Consider the following 20,621-nt stretch of genomic DNA (forward strand, 5'->3'; position numbering starts at 1 on the left):
TAATAAAAACTAACTTTTTTTCTAGCATTGTGTGCCAGGAAAAATAACATGGTGGATCGCACTGTTCACAAAATGCCAGAAATGAATAGAAATCTGCCAAAACAGTGACCTATTGATCTCTATTTCAACAGTTTTCATTAATGGCCAAGATGGGTTCCAACCAGGTCCCATCTGGGGGTACTGTTTTTGACATTTTAAATGGAAACCCTGATGTGACCCCTAAAGCAATAACTAGGTATAAACTGCTAAGTCCTGGAGAAGTAGTTTGCTGCTTTGCACAATAAAGTTTTATAGTTTGCTAATGTACTTTTTCTATCAATTTTTCACTGTTTTCAAGATCTGTTTGAATGAAACTCTCCCACGTTTTCTCCCAGAGGAGGAAAATCTGTCCTGGTCTTGTTTTTAGCCAGGCGTCTGTGCAAGCATCCCATTAATAGGACAGGTTACTATTGTCTGGGTTTAAACAATTAAGCTTCCTATAGGTTAATGGCGAAGGGTCCTTTTTAGATGAGTCGATTCTTATTTGAACGAGTGAAGTCGCCGCTAACTCATTCGCACTTGTATTTAGACCGGCAAATGCATCATTGGCTCATTTAAATGAGAATCATTTAGACCTTGTATAAGCGAATGAGAGGGACTGAACAAGCACTGCTTAAACCGAACGATGAGTAAGCGAGCCAACTATGGTCTTATGCCTGCAGAAACTGAACCACGAACGAGAAGCGAACAATGCTCCTTCATCATTAGTCATTGGCTGCGTAGAGACTGTACGATTATTGTTCACTTTCACTTGTTTGAACAATTTTTCTTAACGAGTATCTTTCCATCTAAATGCAGCCTTAGGGCTTATTTACCCGAGCGTATATAGGCCGGTGTTTTTGTGGCAGATATACGCTTCCATCTGAGCAGTCACCCCCCCCTCCCTTCTCTCCCACTCACCGTCTCTCTCCTCCTCCAAACTGTTTGCAATCAGAGTGGGCGGGATAGGGCGGAGCTAAGCCCCAGCCACCTCCCCTTGTCCGCAGCCAGCAATGGGAGTAGGCGGTCAGTGCGGAGCTTAGCTCCGCCCCTATTCCACCCCCTCCCATTGCAAACGCCGGAGTCGAGGAGAGAGGCAAAGAGCTGGGGAGGGGATGGGGGTCTGCTCAGATAAAAGCGTATATCAGCCGGCCGTGAAAAAACGCTGGCCGATATGCGCTTGTGTAAATAAGCCCTAAGGCCTCATGTCCACGGGGAAAATCGGGCCCGCTACGGATTCCACATGTAGAATCTGCAGCGGGTCCCTCCTGCCCCGCGGACATGAGCGCTTAAAATAAGAATAAATAAGAATTTACCTATCCGTAGCGGGCGGCGAAGCTCTGCTCTTCCTCACGGCCGGATCTTCTTTTTCGGCCGGCGGATGAATTCCTCACGCCGGTGGCACGTCGACGTGCCGCGCACATGCGCCGGGCACATCCGCCGAGCCGAAGCAAGGGAGATGCGGCCGTGAGGAAGAGAAGAGCTTCCCGGCCCGCTGCGGGTGAATAAATTCTTTAAATTCCTATTTTAGGTCTCCCGCGGATCCGGACGGCTTCCATAGGCTTCAATAGAAGCCCGCGGGAGCCGTCCCCGCGGGAGACCCGCACGAAAATGGAGCATGGTCCAGATTTTTTCATGCTCCATTTTTTTTTAAATCCCTTTTATTGACGATCCGCGGGTATTTATCTACCCGCGGGTGGTCAATGCATCCCTATGAGGTGCGGATCCGCGTGCAGGTAATCCGCTGCGGATCCTAAATCATATTTTCCCCGTGGACATGAGGCCTAAGGCTCAATCAGACGGCAGTATCTATGGAAGTGATGGAAATCTTTCCATTATACTTTGTTGGTTCCACTCCTTGTTTTGGCTTCCAAATACTGATGCAAAGTAGTCCAAATGCTGCCATATATTTAATAAATGGATACACATTTACAACAGAGTGAAGACCTGCTCTCGTCATTCTGTGCTGCAGTACGTGCCAAGGCCTCTTCTCAATGCTCATGTGACTAGCGATGTGTTTCGCAGCGACAAGCGTTGCCCATGTTTTCCTTAAAAAAGCAGTTCTAGGATAAGTTGTTAGTGCCGCTTCTATGGAAACCTTTTGTTTTTTCTCCTCAACATTGCATAAAAGTCACTGGGGCGTACTGTGGTATGCGGGAACGGTATTGCGCCAAAGAAAACATGCGTTTTCAAAAGATTTCCACTCTAAACCTCTCCTAATGAGTTCCTGGGAGAATCTCTATTACATTATTAGGAATCCTGTAGAATACACTTAGGTAAACATACATCAGTTCAGAGTCCGTTATCAGCAACGAGGCTTCCATACTCTATTAGGGAATTTTCAGTTTGTGAAGTATCCTCAAAGAGCGCCTCTGGACCTGGAGGACCCATCATGGCCTGCGTTACACAGACAACCCATTAATTTGAATAGACGCTGCAATGCTTAATTTTTCCTGCGGTGGCACTGTAGAAAAAATTGACACCACAAGGTTTTTTAAAAGATGGTGGTCCCTGCAGAGAGACAGTTTGGGGTCCGCTTGTTAACAGGCCCTTCTAAATAGTAGGGATTGTCCAAAGCAGAGAACTCCTTTAAGTCATAGGCTGCCAAATTTAAAGGGTTTATTCCCTAACATATCCCTTAAAATTTTGCTGATCTATCAAGTACTATAAACGAGGCATAGTAGTTGGGAGGACCTTGTTACAGACTTTGCAGCTATACGATACACCTCTGCTCAGGATAGGCCATCGGTGTAATATCAGTGGGGTCTGATTCCTGGTACCCCCTGCTGATCACCTGTTTAAAGGTGTTGCAGCACTCAGGTGGTTTCTTCTCTGGCCTGTGATTGCATGTTCATTGGTCATATGATTGTTCTGCAGCTTAGTCCTATTCAAGTGAACAGGATTGAGCTGCAGTACCACGAACCATCACTATAAGATGTACAGCACTGTGCCTGGTATACAATGCAGAGGTCGCAGTGCTCACCTGAATGCTGCGGGCTCTTTAGGCTTCTGATCCTGAGGATCGGTCATCAGTGTTCTAGTCCCAGAAAAATCCTTTAAGTTAGTACAGCATTTCTTCTGCATGAAATCATAACATTTTGCTAGAATATAGCACTGCAATATTATCAGTGGGGGTCCGAGTGCTAGGATCCTCATGAATACTGAAACAGTGATGCCACACTTGGATGTGGTTGAGTTGCAGTTTTGTGCAAAGTATCTGGCAATGGAGAACAGGTAGAAGGCCTGTAAATCCCAGCAATGAGTATCCCGACCAGGGGCGTAACTATAAGTGATGCAGGGGATGCGGTTGCACCCGGGCTCAGGAGCCTTAGGGGGCCAATAAGGCCTCTCCTCTCCATATAGGGAGCCCAGTACTATGAATAAAGCATTATAGTTGGAGGCTCTATTATAGGTTTTGCATTGGGGCCCAGAAGCTTCAAGTTACGCCTCTGATCCCAACAATTAGCAATTGATGGAGAATCCTACCAATATAGCTGCAATGACAATTTTTCAACCCCCATCACAAATTAGGTTTATTTGCCAAATTTACAAACTTTCAGCTGTTTACCAAAAAAACACATTCAAACAAGAACAATTTAGGCGCAATGCACACGGACGTATTTGCACTGTGGAAACCGGAGTGGACGTCACTCCAGATTCCGTATCTCATGCATCACTTTAATACACTGGATTCCTGGTTTCTTCATCTTTTTTTACTTGTCTTTTTTTCCTAGCCACATTCGTTTAGAACATCGCACATGTAATTGCATATATACAGCATTTTCATATGTGCCGATGGAGAACGATAGGGCTCTATCACACGTAATACACAGTAAGAGCTAAAACAGACGAACGTGATTGTGTTAGGTCTTGCGGCTGTGAAAATCACGTCCGCAGAACATGATGAAACAAATCCTATCTTCCTGTTTCTTTTTTTTTCACCTACGCGCAGTAGTGCGAAGTTCGAACAGTAAAGAAAAAAAACCAAAAACCTATTTTGACTGGTTCATGCTCTAATATGCTCTATAGCGGCACGCATATTTACACATGCGGCCGTCTGAAGCCGCCCTAAAGTAGAACGTGCTGTGCTTTTTTACGTGCCTATTATACACAATGAATACACACAAGTGTGAACAGATCTATAAAAATCAATGTACTTTTGTTGACTCCATTCACCGCAAATTATACGCACATATTGTGCGCAGAATACGCATTGAAGTTACGTTTTTGTGCGCTTTGCCTAAATCTAAGATAACAAATCATAAATAGAATTCTATTTTTACATTTTTGCTTCATATTAGCATATTTTATTCCCTGTGTTTCCCTTGCTTGACTCTTAGATATTCTTCTAACATTTCTATTTAGTCCTACAGAGATAATATAACACTGCCCCCTAGTGGAATGTCTCATTAACAAACGCAGAATAGATGATCAAATGAAAGCAAATCATGTACCCACCTGTTTAGTTACCATTGCATCTAGGTTTTCTCTTAATGCAAACTGCAGTACCAGTTACTACATGCATAGTTTACTTAATTTACTATAGCCTTGTGAAAAAAAAAAATCAAGTTGCCATTTATGTATTTTTTTATTAGGCCTAAGAAGGTTGTCCATTTGAGCAAATACTGTATTGTCCAGGGCTAATTAATGTTCAATAATTAGATGATAAATATTAATATGTATACATTACAGGGCCGTGGAGGAAAGAAATTTAATATCGAACTGAAGGAGATCATGGAACGGGATCCACTGTGCCAGCTGTGTGAGAACGAGAAGGATCTGATCTGGACTTTGCGGTACGACTGCCGGGAAAACTTTCCTTGTTCGCTCCCTAAATTATTACTGTCTGTCAAGTGGAACAAGTTGGAAGATGTTGCCCAGGTGAGTGAGAGGCTTCAGGAGCACAAAGTAATGGCCAGTGTCCAGTCCTGGTGGCCTTATATAGAAGCTTTTGGGTTTGCCTTGGCTTTGGTCATCATCTACCCTTTTTTACCCCTTTTAGGCTGGATTCAGACAAACGTTTATCGGCTGGGTTTTCACGCCGAGCCGATATACGGCCTCTATCTCTGCAGGGGTGGAGCCTGGAAGAGCCAGGAGCAGTGCTCTGAGGCTCCCGCCCCCTCTCTGCCTCCTCTCCGCCCCTCTGCACTATTTGCAATTGGGAGAGGCGGGACGGGGCTAACTCTCTGAACTTAGCCCCGCCCTCATCCCGCCTCCTTTTATTGCAAATAGTGCAGAGGGGCGGAGAGGAGGCAGAGAGGGGGCGGGAGCTCGGTACATGCTCCTGGCTCTTCCATCCTCCCCCCCCCCCCCCGGCAGATGAGGACACCGTATATCGGCTCCGCGTGAATACTGAGCCGATATACGGTCGTCTGAATCCACCCGTAGGTCTTTGAAGCTTAATGACTAATAAAAATGGTAAATTTTCCTTATATTGCCATCCGTGCTGCACAGCACTTCTGTTTAAGGTTTAACATACTAATGTATTGAAAAGAGTTAACTGGAATTGCGTGTCTGTTAGAAATGCTTGCATCAACATGGTTGGGATACTTCAACTTGTTTTTAGTGCTCAACCCAAAAAGAATCTGATTTCTAACTGTATGTTGAATGGGGTTGTTTGTTGCAGAACTGGCTTTGTCAACTGTGCCGTATTAGAGCATGTTGGATAAGGGCTCATTCACATGACTGTCTTACGTATGCAGTTTTTGCGTGTGTAATATACAGTGATGTCAATGGATTTGTTCACGATTGTATTTTTTTTAATGCAGTGTGCAATTGCATGAAGGAATATACGTCATATTCTATCTCTGTGCGTATTACAGATGGCCAATTAATGTTAATGGTTGTGTGTAAAGATGAATGCTGCCTTCCAATATGTGCTGCTGTGGTGTTGTTCCATCTACCTTATTTACATATTACCCAAAGGAGCATGAATGGCCCTATAAAGGCCCATTTAGACACAAGGATGATCACTCAAAAGCCATCTTTTGAACAATAATCGTTGCGTCTACATGCGTGGCCATCATGCACTGTTCGTTCATCGCTGATGCCTTTTATCAGCACCGCGTGCTGAGTTCTCAGCGGGATACCACTGATAGTATTCTTTCAGCTGGTATCCCGCTGGGAGTTCTCAGCGGGATACCAGCTGATAACTCAGAGAACAAAGCTGTCAGCACTCCTGCTGTTCTTGGAGCTATCAGCGCTATCCTGCTCTGCCATCATTTACTCGGTAATAAACTCTTAAGTAGCTAATTAGCTACTTAAGAGGTTATGCAAAGGGATCACTCAAACTGCCGTTTCAGCAAATTTAGAGCGATCATCGTTCCGTGTAAATCGGCCTTAAGTCTCCTCACTCACCTTCTAGGTGCTCTCCCTAAAGAGAAATCTTTCCTGTTCCACATCACAGGCCTCTTGCTAGCTAAGCCAGAAATCTACTGCAGACTGATGAGGGGCAAACACCCTGAAACAGCTGTCTGTGTATAGATTGTGGCTTGGCTTTCAATTCCCAGTCATTGTTACAAGACTTGTATAAAGAGTCTAACATTGACTTGCAGGAATGCTGCCTTCCAATAGGGGGCAACGCAGAGTATTTTTTCATCTCCCTAATTTGCATATTATCCAGAGGAGCATGAATGGCCTTATAAGGTCTCCTCACTCACTCACTGTCTAGGTACTCTCCTTAAAGTGAAAATAGTGTTCCTAAATACGCATGAAATACACAGGAAATCTGCATATTCGCTGTATATTTCTGCCCAATATCAATGAGATTTTGTGTGTGCGAATACATAGTGTAATTGCACACACAAAAACATGCTGGAGCCGATGAAATACAGGGGCTTAAAGGGGTTGTCCCGCGAAAGCAAGTGGGGTTATACACTTCTGTATGGCCATATTAATGCACTTTGTAATGTACATCGTGCATTAATTATGAGCCATACAGAAGTTATTCACTTACCTGCTCCGTTGCTAGTGTCCCCGTCGCCATGGTGCCGTCTAATTTCAGCGTCTAATCGCCCGATTAGACGCGCTTGCGCAGTCTGGTCTTCTCCCTGGTGAATGGGGCCGCTCGTGCCGGAGAGCTGGTCCTCGTAGCTCTGCCCCCTCACGTGTGCCGATTCCAGCCAATCAGGAGGCTGGAATCGGCAATGGACCGCACAGAGCCCATGGTGCACCATGGGAGAAGACCCGCGGTGCATCGTGGGTGAAGATCCCGGCGGCCATCTTGCTAAGGTAAGAAAGAAGTCGCCGCAGAGCGGGGATTCGGGTAAGTACTAAACTGTTTTGTTTTTTTAACCCATCCCTTGTGTTTGTCTCGCGTCGAACGGGGGGCCTATTGAATAAAAAAAAACAACGTTTCGGCGCGGGACAACCCCTTTAAGCAATTTTTTTCGGTTGCATTTATGCGACCGAAATGAGTTTATGCCCATGTGATACAACCCAAACTGAGCAGTGCTTCCCTATTAGCCAGGCCTGGACTGGCCACGGGGGAACAGGTGAACCCTCTGCCTGAGGATGTGCTGATGGCAAATTCACTGAAAGAGTACAAGGGGGGCCTGGACTTGTCTTTCTTGAGCGATACAATATTATATGTTAGTCATTTATAACTTCAGAAGGGTCTGTGATCTGGGGGTTATTCCGCCAAATTGGAGTCGTGAAGGAATTTATTTTCCTAAAAGAAAGAAAATTTGGCTTCTACCTAATTAGGGGTTTATTGCCTTCCTCTAGGTAAACATTGGGGGGAAACGAGCTTAAATGGATGGACATATGCCTTTTTTCAGCCTTAAATATGATGTACTAATTTAAAAAAATAAACAACTCTTTAAAAAAAAAAAAAAAAAGGTAAAAAAAGTTATCTTTTTTTTTTTTAGCTTTTTACCCCTAATAAAACTATAAACAGAAAAAAGAGATATTAAAAACTTGCCCTATATGTCACGGTAAAAAAGAAAAAACTGAAAAAACTTTGGTAGCTGAAGAAAAAAAAAAAGAACAGTAAAACCCCCACATATAGGTAAAATCCCTAAAAAGTGTCTGGTCCTTTAAGGAGTTAAGGGACATAATAAGCTAGTCACAAAGGGGTTAAGTTGGTCTCTTTTTATGATCCGCTTTGTAGCATTTATTTTACAGTTATGACCAAGAAATCTCATAGAATTATAGTGGTTGGCTCTAGTTACCCTTGTGACTTTTCTTCAATTGCTCCTTACCATTCCATCCTGGACCCATGTTATATGGTGTGCCAGTTCCTTGGCATCAGTATTGCCACTTTCAGCATGATCTCACTGTGATAGCAGGTCATTTACCAAGCCTGGGTATGTGCAGAGTGTCAGTGCAGACAGTGAGGCACATCATTCCCCATCCTGTTCCCCGCTCATCATGGCTATTCTTATTGGGCACATGGCGCTTACTTTTCTGTTCTTGTTTTTGAAACTCTTCATATGATTTGATGTCAGCAGAAACAAAGAAATTGGCATTTTACATAAAAAGAAAACACAGCTGGAATAGACTTTAATAAGATGGTTTCCTGTCTGCGCTCCATGATTGGAGGTCGTATGGGTGCAGAGCTGTTTTTAGACATCCTTTGGTCTCCGAGCGTCCTCCGGGCTCGCGTTTTGATGGCTGATTATCTCTCCTGGTCACAGAAATCCTCTGTAGCCTGAACTTCCCTTCCAGATTTGCAGCAGTGGAATGTAAACATGTTGCAAGCTGTATTTTTGGAATTTCCTCGCGCCTGTCAGGTCACTTAGACCTCTGCTTCCTTCCAAACCACGGCTTGCAGACTTACTTTCCAAAAGACGTAGGAAACCATTTCCTCCAATCACAATTTGTCTTGGTTTTCTACTGGGGGGTATAGAAGATGACTAGAAGACATATAATCTCCCATTCCTGGGAAGCTTTTAAGTATATTTAAAAATGTGGTTAACATATATTACTGGCGGGTCAAGATGTTTGTAACTCTCGGTTGACTTGAAAAGTAAAAGTAAGACTCTGTAAAGGGTTTAATCGGTTTCATTCATAGGGGTTATTGGATATCTAAACCAAGTGTCGCAGATTTAATTGCGGAGAAAATAGTTTTGTGTTCCTTGGGTGGGACAGAATATTGTGCGCTATTTTAGATGCAGCTTGGTTCTATATCTAGATGTCCAGGTGCAATGAAATGAAAGTGTAGCCAAGATTGGATACACAACAACTTCCTGACCTGTCTGCGATTAGACATCCAGACAATGAACTGATTAAACAGGGAAGTCAAAAGTTTTGTGGAGGTCAATAAACTTTTCCCTGGAAAATTCCCTCAGCTTCATCGGACTGGTCATAGTGCATTCGGCAAATTCAGAAAGTAGTGCAACATTCGGGATACATAGTACCAGGAGATCTAGACCGTAGCACTTCATATATGGCAACTATGGTCAAGTTTATCTTATGATTAGGATATATTGGCTGTAGTACATGCTGGGGATACCTAGGTTGTAGTACGTATTCAGGAAGTCTAGATTCAGGTATGTGGTGGGGGTATATTGGCTTATTTCCAATCTTTTTATTGATATTTGATTTACAAAAACAGACGGTCCTAAAGAAAGGTGCAGGAGAGGACTGTGAACAATATCTATTGCAAAAATATTACGAAGTACAGAAGTGAATATGTGGATTTGTGCTTTAGGTATGGATTACAAATGGCATTTGTTAAAGTGTACATGTCATTCTGGGTGACTTTTTGGAACAAGCTACCATTTGTGTACATGGGGAATAACGCTATTTGTGGCTGTTATATCAAAAGGGGCCCATGGGTGACGAGATCGGGGATAATGACCCACCTTCAGTTTGCAACTATTCTTGTGACTATTCTAAAGGGGACTACCAAGGTGTAGAGGGTCTTCTGTCTTCGCAGGGCAAGGGTTCGGGCACCACAATTTGCACATCGGCAGTGGGGCTATGCTTTACAAAGTAGGTGCCGGTCACAGGCATGTATCAAGGCAGTTAAAGGGCAGTAAATTGCCTGGCCGGACTGCAACCTTTCCTTTTAATCTTATAGATGAACAGTCTCCATTAATGTAGATAAACATCTGAATCCTCATAGGCGATTGGTTTGAACAGTCTGTTCCAATAAATAACAATAACTGGCCTCAGGTGAACAAGGAACGTCTGAAGGTTGAACTTGCAATTTTTAGGCTAAACAGAGTCCTTACATTAGTCTCTCAGAATCGAAGTGAGAGGGCACTTTGTGGCCAATCGCAGCAATAGGTCACCAGTTACCAGCAGACATCGGGGGCAAGGACATCGTTTTCACTGTGTGGTAGTTCCCTAGTATTCAGAAGCTGTTCTCGATTTGCTTCACAGGCTGGATACCGGCTCACAGAGGACCTCATATAGCACCCAACTGGCAGTCATACTTGTACACAGTGTCAGGCATAGTTCTTGCCAGGTTGTGCTATGTGTATAAGCTCTTTATAGTGTGCATGAACCCTCAATATCCACACATTCTTTTGTAACCCACGGTAGCCATTGATGGCACAGAACACTTTTGCCCTATAAAACAAAAAGCGGGGAAAAAAATAGCAAGACAAAACTACAAGAGGTCAGAATTTCCCCACACATAGAAAGACAAACCAGAATAATGGGACTGTAAATCACAACTGGCTAAAACGTAACCCCTTTTCAATATGGCGAGTATTCTGTATTTCTCACTAGCTTCCTTGCTACATGCTGTTCCTTTAATTCTCAGTTGTCTCTAAACCACTGGGAGGAGGCTAGCTGCTAAGTCTTCCACACACAGAGAAGAGGGCATCCTGCTCCCCTATCTCTCTGTAGCACTCTCTCAGAAACAGTAACATGGAGGACATACTACAGCAGTGCTGAGCAGTGTAGCTGTGAATCCAGCACTGAGGTGAGATAGAACACTTACTTAGAAGCAGCTTCAGGATCAGTGTGAGTTTTCTTCCCTCCTTTTAATAGACTTTTATTAACTACAGCTGTAGGGCTCAGTCACACGGGCGTATCAGCACCCATACACAGGCGCCGATGCGCCCGTGTGACTGAGCCCTCACTGCAGGAAGAAGACGGCCGTACTGCAAGATGGACGTCTCTCTGCAGCGCTGAAGAAAGAACACATGCCCCTCAATGAAGCCGGTCACATGTTCTTTCTCCTGGCGCTGCAGAGAGATGTCCGTCTTTAGGTACGGCTGTCTTCTACCTGCAGTGACGGGCGCCGATGCACCCGTGTGACTGAGCCCATAACCTGATCTCTTAGCCTACTTCTATATACATTTTTTTTTTTCAATGAGTAATCATTGTAGGAGGCAAGAGAGGCACAGAAATGGCCAAGTAGGAAGACATTGTAAGTTATATTGCAAAGTTTCTCATCTTTGCTTGTATTATTGGCTTCTACCTCATTGGTTTATTTTTTGTCTTCCACTGGATCGACATTGGGGGAGGGGGGGTAATAGGCTGAACTGGATGGACAAATGTCTTTTTTCGGCCTTTCCTACTATGTTACTATCTATATGGAAAAACTTTGAAATCATCATATCTCCTAGGTCTGCATGATTGTTGTGATGTAATACAGCTGAGTAGGGTGACTGTATTATATACTCGCTCACCAAACTATGTATCTCTACTGAACTTCCCACATGTGCCTCCCAGCTCCCTAACTCTGTCCTTAGAAGTCCAAACTCTCCCCTCCTAGAAGCGTTGTCTAAATCGTTCCGGCCTCCATTCACAGTAAACAGGCAGTCGTGCATAGATGAATGACTGCCTGTTTACATGGGCCGATTGTTATTCAGTTTTTATGCATGTGGAAATTGAACGACGAAGCATAAGACAACGAATTTTCCTTCACCGTCCAGTCTGGGCCTACATTTACACTGAAAGAATCATTCAGATTTTTGCTGGATGCGGAAATCCTGAACGATTTCTTGTCTTGTGTAAAAGGGCCCTTACACATGGGCATATTACATAACAGGATTTGCTGTACAATCCTAGACCTTTTTGAGAACGGTAGTTTTCTCGTTACAGCTTCAAGCGTTGCTACAGATTTGGTCTAAACTTCCTCCCAGGGATGCCCTAGAGCTGCTTGATTTCAATTATCCCGACCAATATGTAAGAGAATACGCCGTCAACTGCCTAAGATCCATGAGGTAGGTCAATTCATAGACCCAGATCTATACACACATAGCATATATAATTTTTCTGTCAACCCTCTTGATATGCTTATATGTAAGCTTACATTATTTTACCTGCTGATCAACTGCAATTTACAGTAAATCCAAATGTCTGCCTTGGTTTATTTTACATAGTCCTATATATATAGTAATGCTTGTCTATGATATTTACCTCTATCTGCCTTCGAACCAGTGTAGATCATTAAAAAAATGCATATTTTCTATCACGTAGCATCTTTTGAAGTTATTTCCATTAGTTATTTCAATACAGACTTCCCATATACTTATTGAGAGTCAGTTACCTGCATAGAAGATCTGAAGCTTTGTATCAGTCAGATATTTTTTGCTTGCCAAAATGGTACATATACACTATCCTACCGAAAGTAACTGGACACCTGAGCAAAAATCAAAAGCAGTATTTGGGGCTTCTTTGGCCCTAATGACATTGGATACTCATTGTGCCATACTTTACATTAACATCTGATAGACTTCAGCTGATATTTCCCTCTATTCATCCTGTAAATGTCTGGCAGCTCTCTCAAAGAAGATGCATCAATCCATCTACAATAGTGCAAGCAGCGTCGTTATTGGATAGTTGAGCAATGAAAAAATGTTCTATGGAGTGATGAATCAGTGATGCCTGAGTGTGTTGTGCCAAGAGTTAGGTATGGTGGAGTTTTTGTTGTCTGGGAATGTTTTACATGGCATGTTTTATATGGGTGTTCCACAATTGGAGTGGTCTACACAGAATCCTGACCGGAACCCTACTGAACATCTTTAGGATGAACTGGAATGTTTGGTCAGAAAATATGAACATTGTCCATCATCTATGAGAGAACTTGCCAGATCTTTGCAGGATGGATGGAGGGAAATGCCAACTGAAATGTATCAGATGTTAGTAGAAAGAATGCCACAGAGTGTATCTGATGTCATTGGGGCCAAAGAAGGTCCTACAATTTTGATTCTTGCTCAGTTGTCCAATTACTTCTGGTAGGATAGTGTAAACAGACAGCCCAAAGTTAATCATAATCCACATGTCATCACAAATAAAGGTAGGTTTGGAAATGAGAAAAACATTTGAGCAGTTGTTGTAGACAACACTACTGCTTTTTTTAGGTAACCCCTCCCTCCTCTACCTTTGAACGTTCTAGTTTTTGGTAGCTACCTACTCCAATGTTTAAGTTGCCTTTCAGCTGTCCCATACACTACAAAATATTAGCAAAAAATATTGAGGCTGTGAGGAAGTATTGATGATCCAGACAAAACCTAAATTTTTCCTGAATTTGCACTGTTTTGCACTTTGACAGTCACTTTCTGACACTTTCCTCTGTGCTGTGTTATCAGTGATGAGGAGTTATCCCAATACTTGCTACAGCTGGTCCAAGTTCTCAAGTACGAGCCTTTTCTGGATTGTGCACTCTCACGGTTCCTTCTTGAACGGGCCCTGGCTAATCGCAGAATTGGGCAGTTCCTCTTCTGGCATCTCAGGTTGGTTTATATCTTGATACAATTCAATTATAATAGTCCCTATAGCCACACAGTTGAGGTGAAATGATAGGTTGGGATATTTGAATATCTTTTATCTTTTGTTGCAATAGTTTCTCCAGAAGTAATGTACTTTAAAGTGTATTATCATCTCCGATATTTATGGCATATCCACCCAACCCCATCCTGGCTCACCTCCTGGTCTCCACCGCATCCTGGCTACTGGAGGTGGCCAGTAGTACAGAAACAGTTGAGCAGACTTTCTATACAGACCTACTTATGTAACTCATCTCGGAAATGGCGTAGCTCGCTGTGCTATGCTGTTTTACGTAACTTTCAATCACTTTTATGGAAGTTATGTAGACAGTGTAGCATAGGGTGCTTGGCAGTTCCTGTAATACACAACCACCCTAAGCAGCCTGGATGCTTCAGTCAGTAGGAGGAGAGCTACAGAACAGGGCGAGTTTCCAAGATGGGAATATCCCCTTAAGGGAATTCAAGCCCCTTACTGTTTGTTTAAGGTATTATGTTCAGCAAGAAGGAATATATATCATAAAAAATGAGTCTGTTCTGCTTTCTATAATATTTTCAGGGTAATTCTGTCCCCATTTACATCATAACCTGTTTTTATGCCCAAACCGAAGCTATAATTTTAAAGCATACCTGAGTTTTCAGATGACTTTCAGAATAATGTGTTGTATGCATACATGAGGAATAACACTTTCTGGTCATTATACTGTATGACGTATATCCTGTATTTTTCCCCATTTTTCCCTCTGCAGGGTATATATTTGATTCTCCATTTTCTCAGTACTGGTGGGAGGAACCTTGCTGCTGTGCTGTGTTCTATAGATTGTGCAGAGAACTGCAAAGATTTTGCTCTCTGTCTAACACACAGACATAACCTCATCATATAGGAATATACAGAAGATTTAGCAGTGTACATGTGTATAAACAGCAGCAGATATTTCCACATTAGCTCCAGCAGTTTGTGTGTCTGTGTGTGTATTTTTGCTTCCCACCCTGCTCTCTGCATACAGTTCAATGCTGAGGATGACTCAAGCCTCTGCTCTGTTATTCCCAGCATCGCCTGTCAACTGTATGAGAGTAGACAGTGAACAACAAGTTAGGTGGAAGGGAGATAACACTTTAGATTGCTTTTTTTTCAGCACAAAAACATTTATTTTAGGTAAATTAAAGTAAATGGCCATTTTGCTAATTATCACACTGGCTATCATATAAGTACAAGTTGTTTAAAAGGTTAGTTTCCATTTAAAGAAAGCATATTAGTAGGTTCTATACAGTAATACATGTATTATGACAAAAGGAGACAAGTTCCAATAGCTGAAAAATATTAATTGGACATTGTACAACAGTCAAAGTGGTTTTCCACTTTGGCTAATCCTTGCGTGTCATTCTGTTAATTTGCTTATAATGTATCTGCTGCTAGAACCCTGTCTTAAACTGCAGGGAATAATAATAAACTTTATTTGTATAGCGCCAACATATTCCGCAGCGCTTACATAGACAGGGGGAATACAGAAAGACAAAAGTGCAAAAATTACAGAACCACGGTTACATAGTAATCAGTTGGTGGAAACAATAGGGGTGCGGGTCCTGCTCTAACGAGCTTACATACTACAAGTAATGGGGTGATACAGAAGGTAAAGGGGCTTGAGATGTGCACGGTATGGTGAGGTGGAGCATGAGGGATGCTATACACACAATGGTCAGACATTTAGCCGTGTGATAGCTGAATCGGTATGACTGCAAGGGCAGTTGATGGTGGCTGGCAAGGATTCCAGTCAGTAGGTCAGGGAGTATGTTATCAGGCGGCGTACAGAGGGGTTTGTTTAGGGAATGCGGCATGCATCCCTGAATAGGTGCGTTTTTAGAGCACGTCTGAAGTTCTGCGAGTTTTGGATTGCTCGGGTAGCCTTTGGTAGTGCGTTCCACAGGACTGGTGCTGCTCTGGAGAAGTCTTTGAGGCAGGAATGAGAAGTTCCAATTAGAGGGGCGCTCAGTCTGGTTTCGTTAGCAGAGCAGAGAGCCCAGGCAGGGTGATGGATTGAGATGAGGGGGGCAATATCGGGGGGCGCTGCACTGCAGAGGGCTTTGTGGATGAAGGTAACGAGTTTAAATTGTATTCTGTATTTGACGGGCAGCCAGTGCAGTGACCGGCACAGGGCAGAGGCGTTTGAGTAGCGACTGGACAGGAAGATGAGCCTGGCTGTCGCATTCAGGATAGATTGGAGAGGGTAGAGTGTGGTGCAGGGGAGGCCGATCAGCAACGAGTTGCAATAATCGAGCCGACAGTTGATGAGGGCAACAGTAAGTGTTTTTAGCGTGTCTGCGGTGAGAAAAGACCGGATTCTTGCGATATTCTTGAGGTGCAGCTGACATGTTCGGGCAAGAGATTGGATGTAGGGGGTAAAGGAGAGATCGGAGTCAAATTTGACCCCAAGGCAGTGGGCGTGCTGTCTGGGAGTAATGGTGGTGCCACACACTAAGATGGAGATGTCAGGATGAGGTCGGTTAGTGGAGGGTGGAAATACCAGTAAGTCAGTTTTAGAGAGGTTTAGTTTTAGGTAGAGAGAGGACATAGTGTTAGAGACAGCGGACAGACAGTCTGTGATGTTTTGAAGGAAAGGTGCAGAGATTTCACGGGAAGAGTTGTATAGCTGGGTGCCATCAGTGTAGAGGTGGTATTGGAAGCCAAAACTGCTGATGGTCTGTCCAATAGGGGCTGTGTAGATAGAGAAAAGAAGGGGGCCGAGGACCGAGCCCTGCAGGATCCCAACAGCAAGGGAAAGAGGAGGTGATGGAACCCAGAAGCTAGTCTTCCTTGTCCCTGCAGTGCCTCCAGAGATAACCTAAAGCATCGACATGTCAGGTCCTCCAGAGTAGCTCTTAAGGTAGCTGTTCTCTACTACACTGAATGGAGGACCACCCCACCATATAAACTCGGAATTCTCTAATATGGTATTTGAAATTAGGCCCTTAGATCTGCGTTTTTTTAGAAATGAGCCTATTCAATGTATAGACATTCTTATGTATGAGCTTCATTGTCTGGGAGCCGATGTTACCTTTGCCTGTATTCCTTTATATGTGTGTCCTCTGAGGATACGATGAGAGGTTATATCTCAGACAGCATGTTCCTTGCAATTTCCAATATAAATATGGAATAATTTGTGGAAGCAGACATAGTTATTATAGTAGGCTGGGAAGGAAATGTAGCGGCTGTTCTTGATTTTCTCTGAATTTATAAGAAAACCACCTTTCAGAATCTTCATTGCATTCAGTAATCCTATAGTTGTAAAATAAAATGGTCTCATTTGCTCAGATGGGATTATTTTACAGCAAAAGAGTCTATCATTTCTAAACATACTTAGTCTGTAAATGACTGACAATCTAACCGGGCCATCACTATGAGTGAGGCTCTCCGTAGACTTGACCTTTGCTGGCCAGTGATATGATTTGCTATCCTCACATGTGGCAATGATTTGGGTTGCACAATTCTATCACTTTGCTGACAGGTAGGGTAAGGGCTACATGCTAGACTGCTGGGGTGTCCTGGATTCAGCAAGCTGCATCCGTTTCTGGCAGACAAAGTCATGTTCTGCTCAAGTTTGGCATATGGTCTGGATTGTTGGCTCACATTTTAGGTGATTGTTCAAACAAGTGTTTCCTTTGTCACTGGAATATTACTCCTAAAGCCCCGTTATAATGACACATATTTAATACCTTAGCTAGAATTGTCTTATTCCTATTTCAGACCACAAGAATACAAAAATGTACATACTATAGAGACATACTGTACAGCTGCTATTAGGCCCTTATTGAGAGGAGCCCAGCTCTGGTTGGTTTTACCCCTTCATTTGCCTTGTTAGCTAACATGCCATGGAAAGGGAAACGGATGTCCTTGGTGGCAAAACCTGGCACCATAAGGCCCAATGTCCACAGGCGGATTTGAATTGCGGATGATCCGCAGTTCAAGCCGGCAATAGAGAAACAAGGGCATCCGTAACTGTGAATTACAGCATGCAGATTTAATTTGTGGACCTTTTGGGTGTGGTAATCAAATTGCTGCATGCTCCATTTCAGTGCTGTTCCCACACAGATGGCTTCCATTCAAGTCAATGGAATCTGTACGATCCGCAGCCTATCTGCTATTGACACTACTGACGGGCCGTGGATTCCGTGGGAAGGCAGGAGTGGGAAGAAAAAAAACTAATACGCATGTGCAGCATCCGGTACTCCCGCACACAACCACAGTAGAGAAAAAAGACCCGGTCTGTTGAGCAGGGTCGGATTCTGATGCGGGCTCCCACGGAATCCGACTCGCCTGTGGACATGAACCCTAATGGGGAATCCCTTTTTGATATTTACTATGGGACCTTCTCTCTTACATCTACACTGCTGTTAGAATATCCTTGGGACAGGCATGTGGAGGGGCATGCCACTGCAGGTTTACTGCTCTTTCCACAGTGAGGAGGAGATTAAATGGCGCAGCGGTCACATATGCAAGGTGGGGTGCCTCTCCATTCAGCTTCAGTTGTCTATTTCTGTCTATTCCATTGAAATGAATGGAGCAGTGTCTCGCATGGGCAACCACTTCTCTATTTAGTCTGATATAGAGTGCGATGAGCCTGCAGTGATGAGAAGAGGGTCACGTGGGACGCCTATTCTCATGATTGATTGGAGTCTCAGTGGTGATCGAACCCCCACTGATCACCTGTCCTGATAAGTCTACAATGGGAGCACCTCTTTAAGTATCTTGCTAGTTTCCGTGTGTTACAACCTGATTTTTTAATGTTGAGTCATTATCTCATCATCAAGTCACTAGTTTGTCGTCCTTCCTATAGTCTTAAGCTGCTCATATATAAGATTTGTTTTCAGCCATAATGTGGCTGATCAGTCGTCCATGGAGTTGTTTGTACTAATGATCCCACCAGTAAGATGCCAGACTAAATGGCTGATGAAGGAGAAAGTTTGTTGTTTTTTTTCCCTCAACTAAGTGGGCAAAGTTGCCAAAGATTGGCCAAACTTGCCCAGCCATTCCATATGCTCATAGTTTCCGCAGACTACAGCCACAAAAAGAATTCCATGCTGACTAATCCTACTTTTTGCAGACAACAGTCTGCTACTGGCCATAGTGAACCATCATTCACGCACAATTTTCAAACAAGCGTCAACCAAAATGGCAATAATGACTCTTATCTTCTGCATCGGAGCAGCTTTAGTTCAGAGCAGTAACCTGAAGCTGGGCCCCAATGTAAAATCTGTAACTGGACCCCCGCACCTACCTTGTGCCATTTATAATGCTGATGTGGTCCTATGTGATGACTATCCGTTCCCCACCTCCTATAGCTATTCCACTGCCCTAGTTACTGTACTGAATGTTAACCGTCTGTTCTTTTCTTGCCCTCTAAAAGCTCACCAGGAATGGTTTGACCTACACATTTTGTAATGCATATCTACATTTAATGGCTGATAAACACTGCAGATGATTACATCAGCCCTCATGTAACATAAGTGCACCCATCACCATGTATTCTCTCCTCTCTTCCCCTGGCATTGATGGATAGACCCGTATGTATTACAGCTAATCCCCCATCATCATTGTGCAAGGAATTCAAGAAATGCTTCACAAAAGATATGAACTTCTAAGCACGCAGGCAAAAAGGATGAAATAGAGGTGCATATATAATCTGTGCGAAGCCAGAAATGGAGAGTATTTATGGATGCTATGATATTATTGAGATATATTCTGTATTATGATATATATATATATATATATATATATATATATATATATATATATTATTGGAATATATTATCACATTTTATATCTGCTCTTCTAATTCTTCCTCTCTGGTTCTAGGGCCGAAATTCACATCCCTGCTGTGTCGGTGCAGTTCGGTCTGCTGCTGGAAGCTTACTGCCGGGGCAGCGTGGCTCACATGAAGGTGCTGTCCAAACAGGTAACCACCTAAGGGTGCATGATGGGTATCATCTGCAGGTGTACATTGCTACCCGCTCCTGCAGTGTCACTTTGTTTCATTAACTTTTTCTATGACTGTCCAGAAGTCTGTTAGATTTTATTACGGTTAAAGTACAATTAAGTTAGACTGGATACATTTTACTAGATACTTCCATCATGGAAGGATGAAATGTTCCTTCATGACCTCATAGCACACTGTATGTCCTTTTGCTCCTAGGTGGAGGCTCTAAACAAGCTGCGTACATTAAACGGTCTGATCAAGCTGAATGCAATAAAGCAAAGCAAGGTGAAGAACAAGGAAACCATGCATGCCTGTTTGAAGCAAAATGCATACAGGGAAGCCCTCAGTGATATCCAGTCACCCCTCAACCCAAGCGTCACCCTTTCTGAACTTGTGTGAGTGCCCGTTTTCTTTCATAGATGAGTTCACAAAAGTAGCTTACTTTCATCATTGCTGCATAAGTTAAACTACCCTGTTTCCTGTTGAAAATATGACCTGTAGAGATGAGCGAGCGTACTCGGTTCGGGTGTTTTTGCACTCGAGCACTGCTTTTTCCGAGTAACTGACTACCCGGACGAAAAGATTCGGGGGGGGGGGGGGGGGGGGGCGGCATGGTGGAGTGGGGGGTAGCAGTGGGGAAGAGGGGGGAGCGCTCTTCCCCCCCCTCCTCCACTCCCCTCTGCAACCCCCCGCTCACCCCTGGCGCCCCCTGAATCTTTTCGTCCGAGTAGTCAGTTACTCGGAAAAAGCGGTGCTCGAGTGCAAAAACACCCGAAAAGAGTACGTTCGCTCATCTCTAATGACCTACCCTGAAAATAAGCCCTAGCAGGATTTTTTTTGGATTTTTGTGAATGCTTGAAATATAAACTCTACTCCAACAATATGCCCTAGTTACAGGTCATTTAAAAAAAATCAATTTAAATAGTATCCAGGCAACTATACATGTAAAAAAGTAAAATATTTT

General features: G+C 43.4%; 1 protein-coding gene across 2 annotated transcripts in view; it reads left to right on the forward strand.

The window, feature by feature from the left end:
- The window catches only part of PIK3CB (phosphatidylinositol-4,5-bisphosphate 3-kinase catalytic subunit beta), a 177,393-nt gene that overhangs the window by 139,696 nt on the left and 17,076 nt on the right, over positions 1–20,621 (forward strand). For both annotated transcript variants that reach the window (XM_066598196.1, XM_066598197.1), the window contains 5 exons: positions 4,711–4,899; positions 12,022–12,143; positions 13,512–13,655; positions 19,537–19,636; positions 19,874–20,052. In XM_066598196.1, coding sequence (XP_066454293.1) covers positions 4,711–4,899; positions 12,022–12,143; positions 13,512–13,655; positions 19,537–19,636; positions 19,874–20,052 — 734 coding nt within the window. The remainder of the gene's footprint in view (positions 1–4,710; positions 4,900–12,021; positions 12,144–13,511; positions 13,656–19,536; positions 19,637–19,873; positions 20,053–20,621) is intronic.

Source organism: Eleutherodactylus coqui, chromosome 1, assembly GCF_035609145.1.
Source record: "Eleutherodactylus coqui strain aEleCoq1 chromosome 1, aEleCoq1.hap1, whole genome shotgun sequence".
Taxonomy (NCBI): domain Eukaryota; kingdom Metazoa; phylum Chordata; class Amphibia; order Anura; family Eleutherodactylidae; genus Eleutherodactylus; species Eleutherodactylus coqui.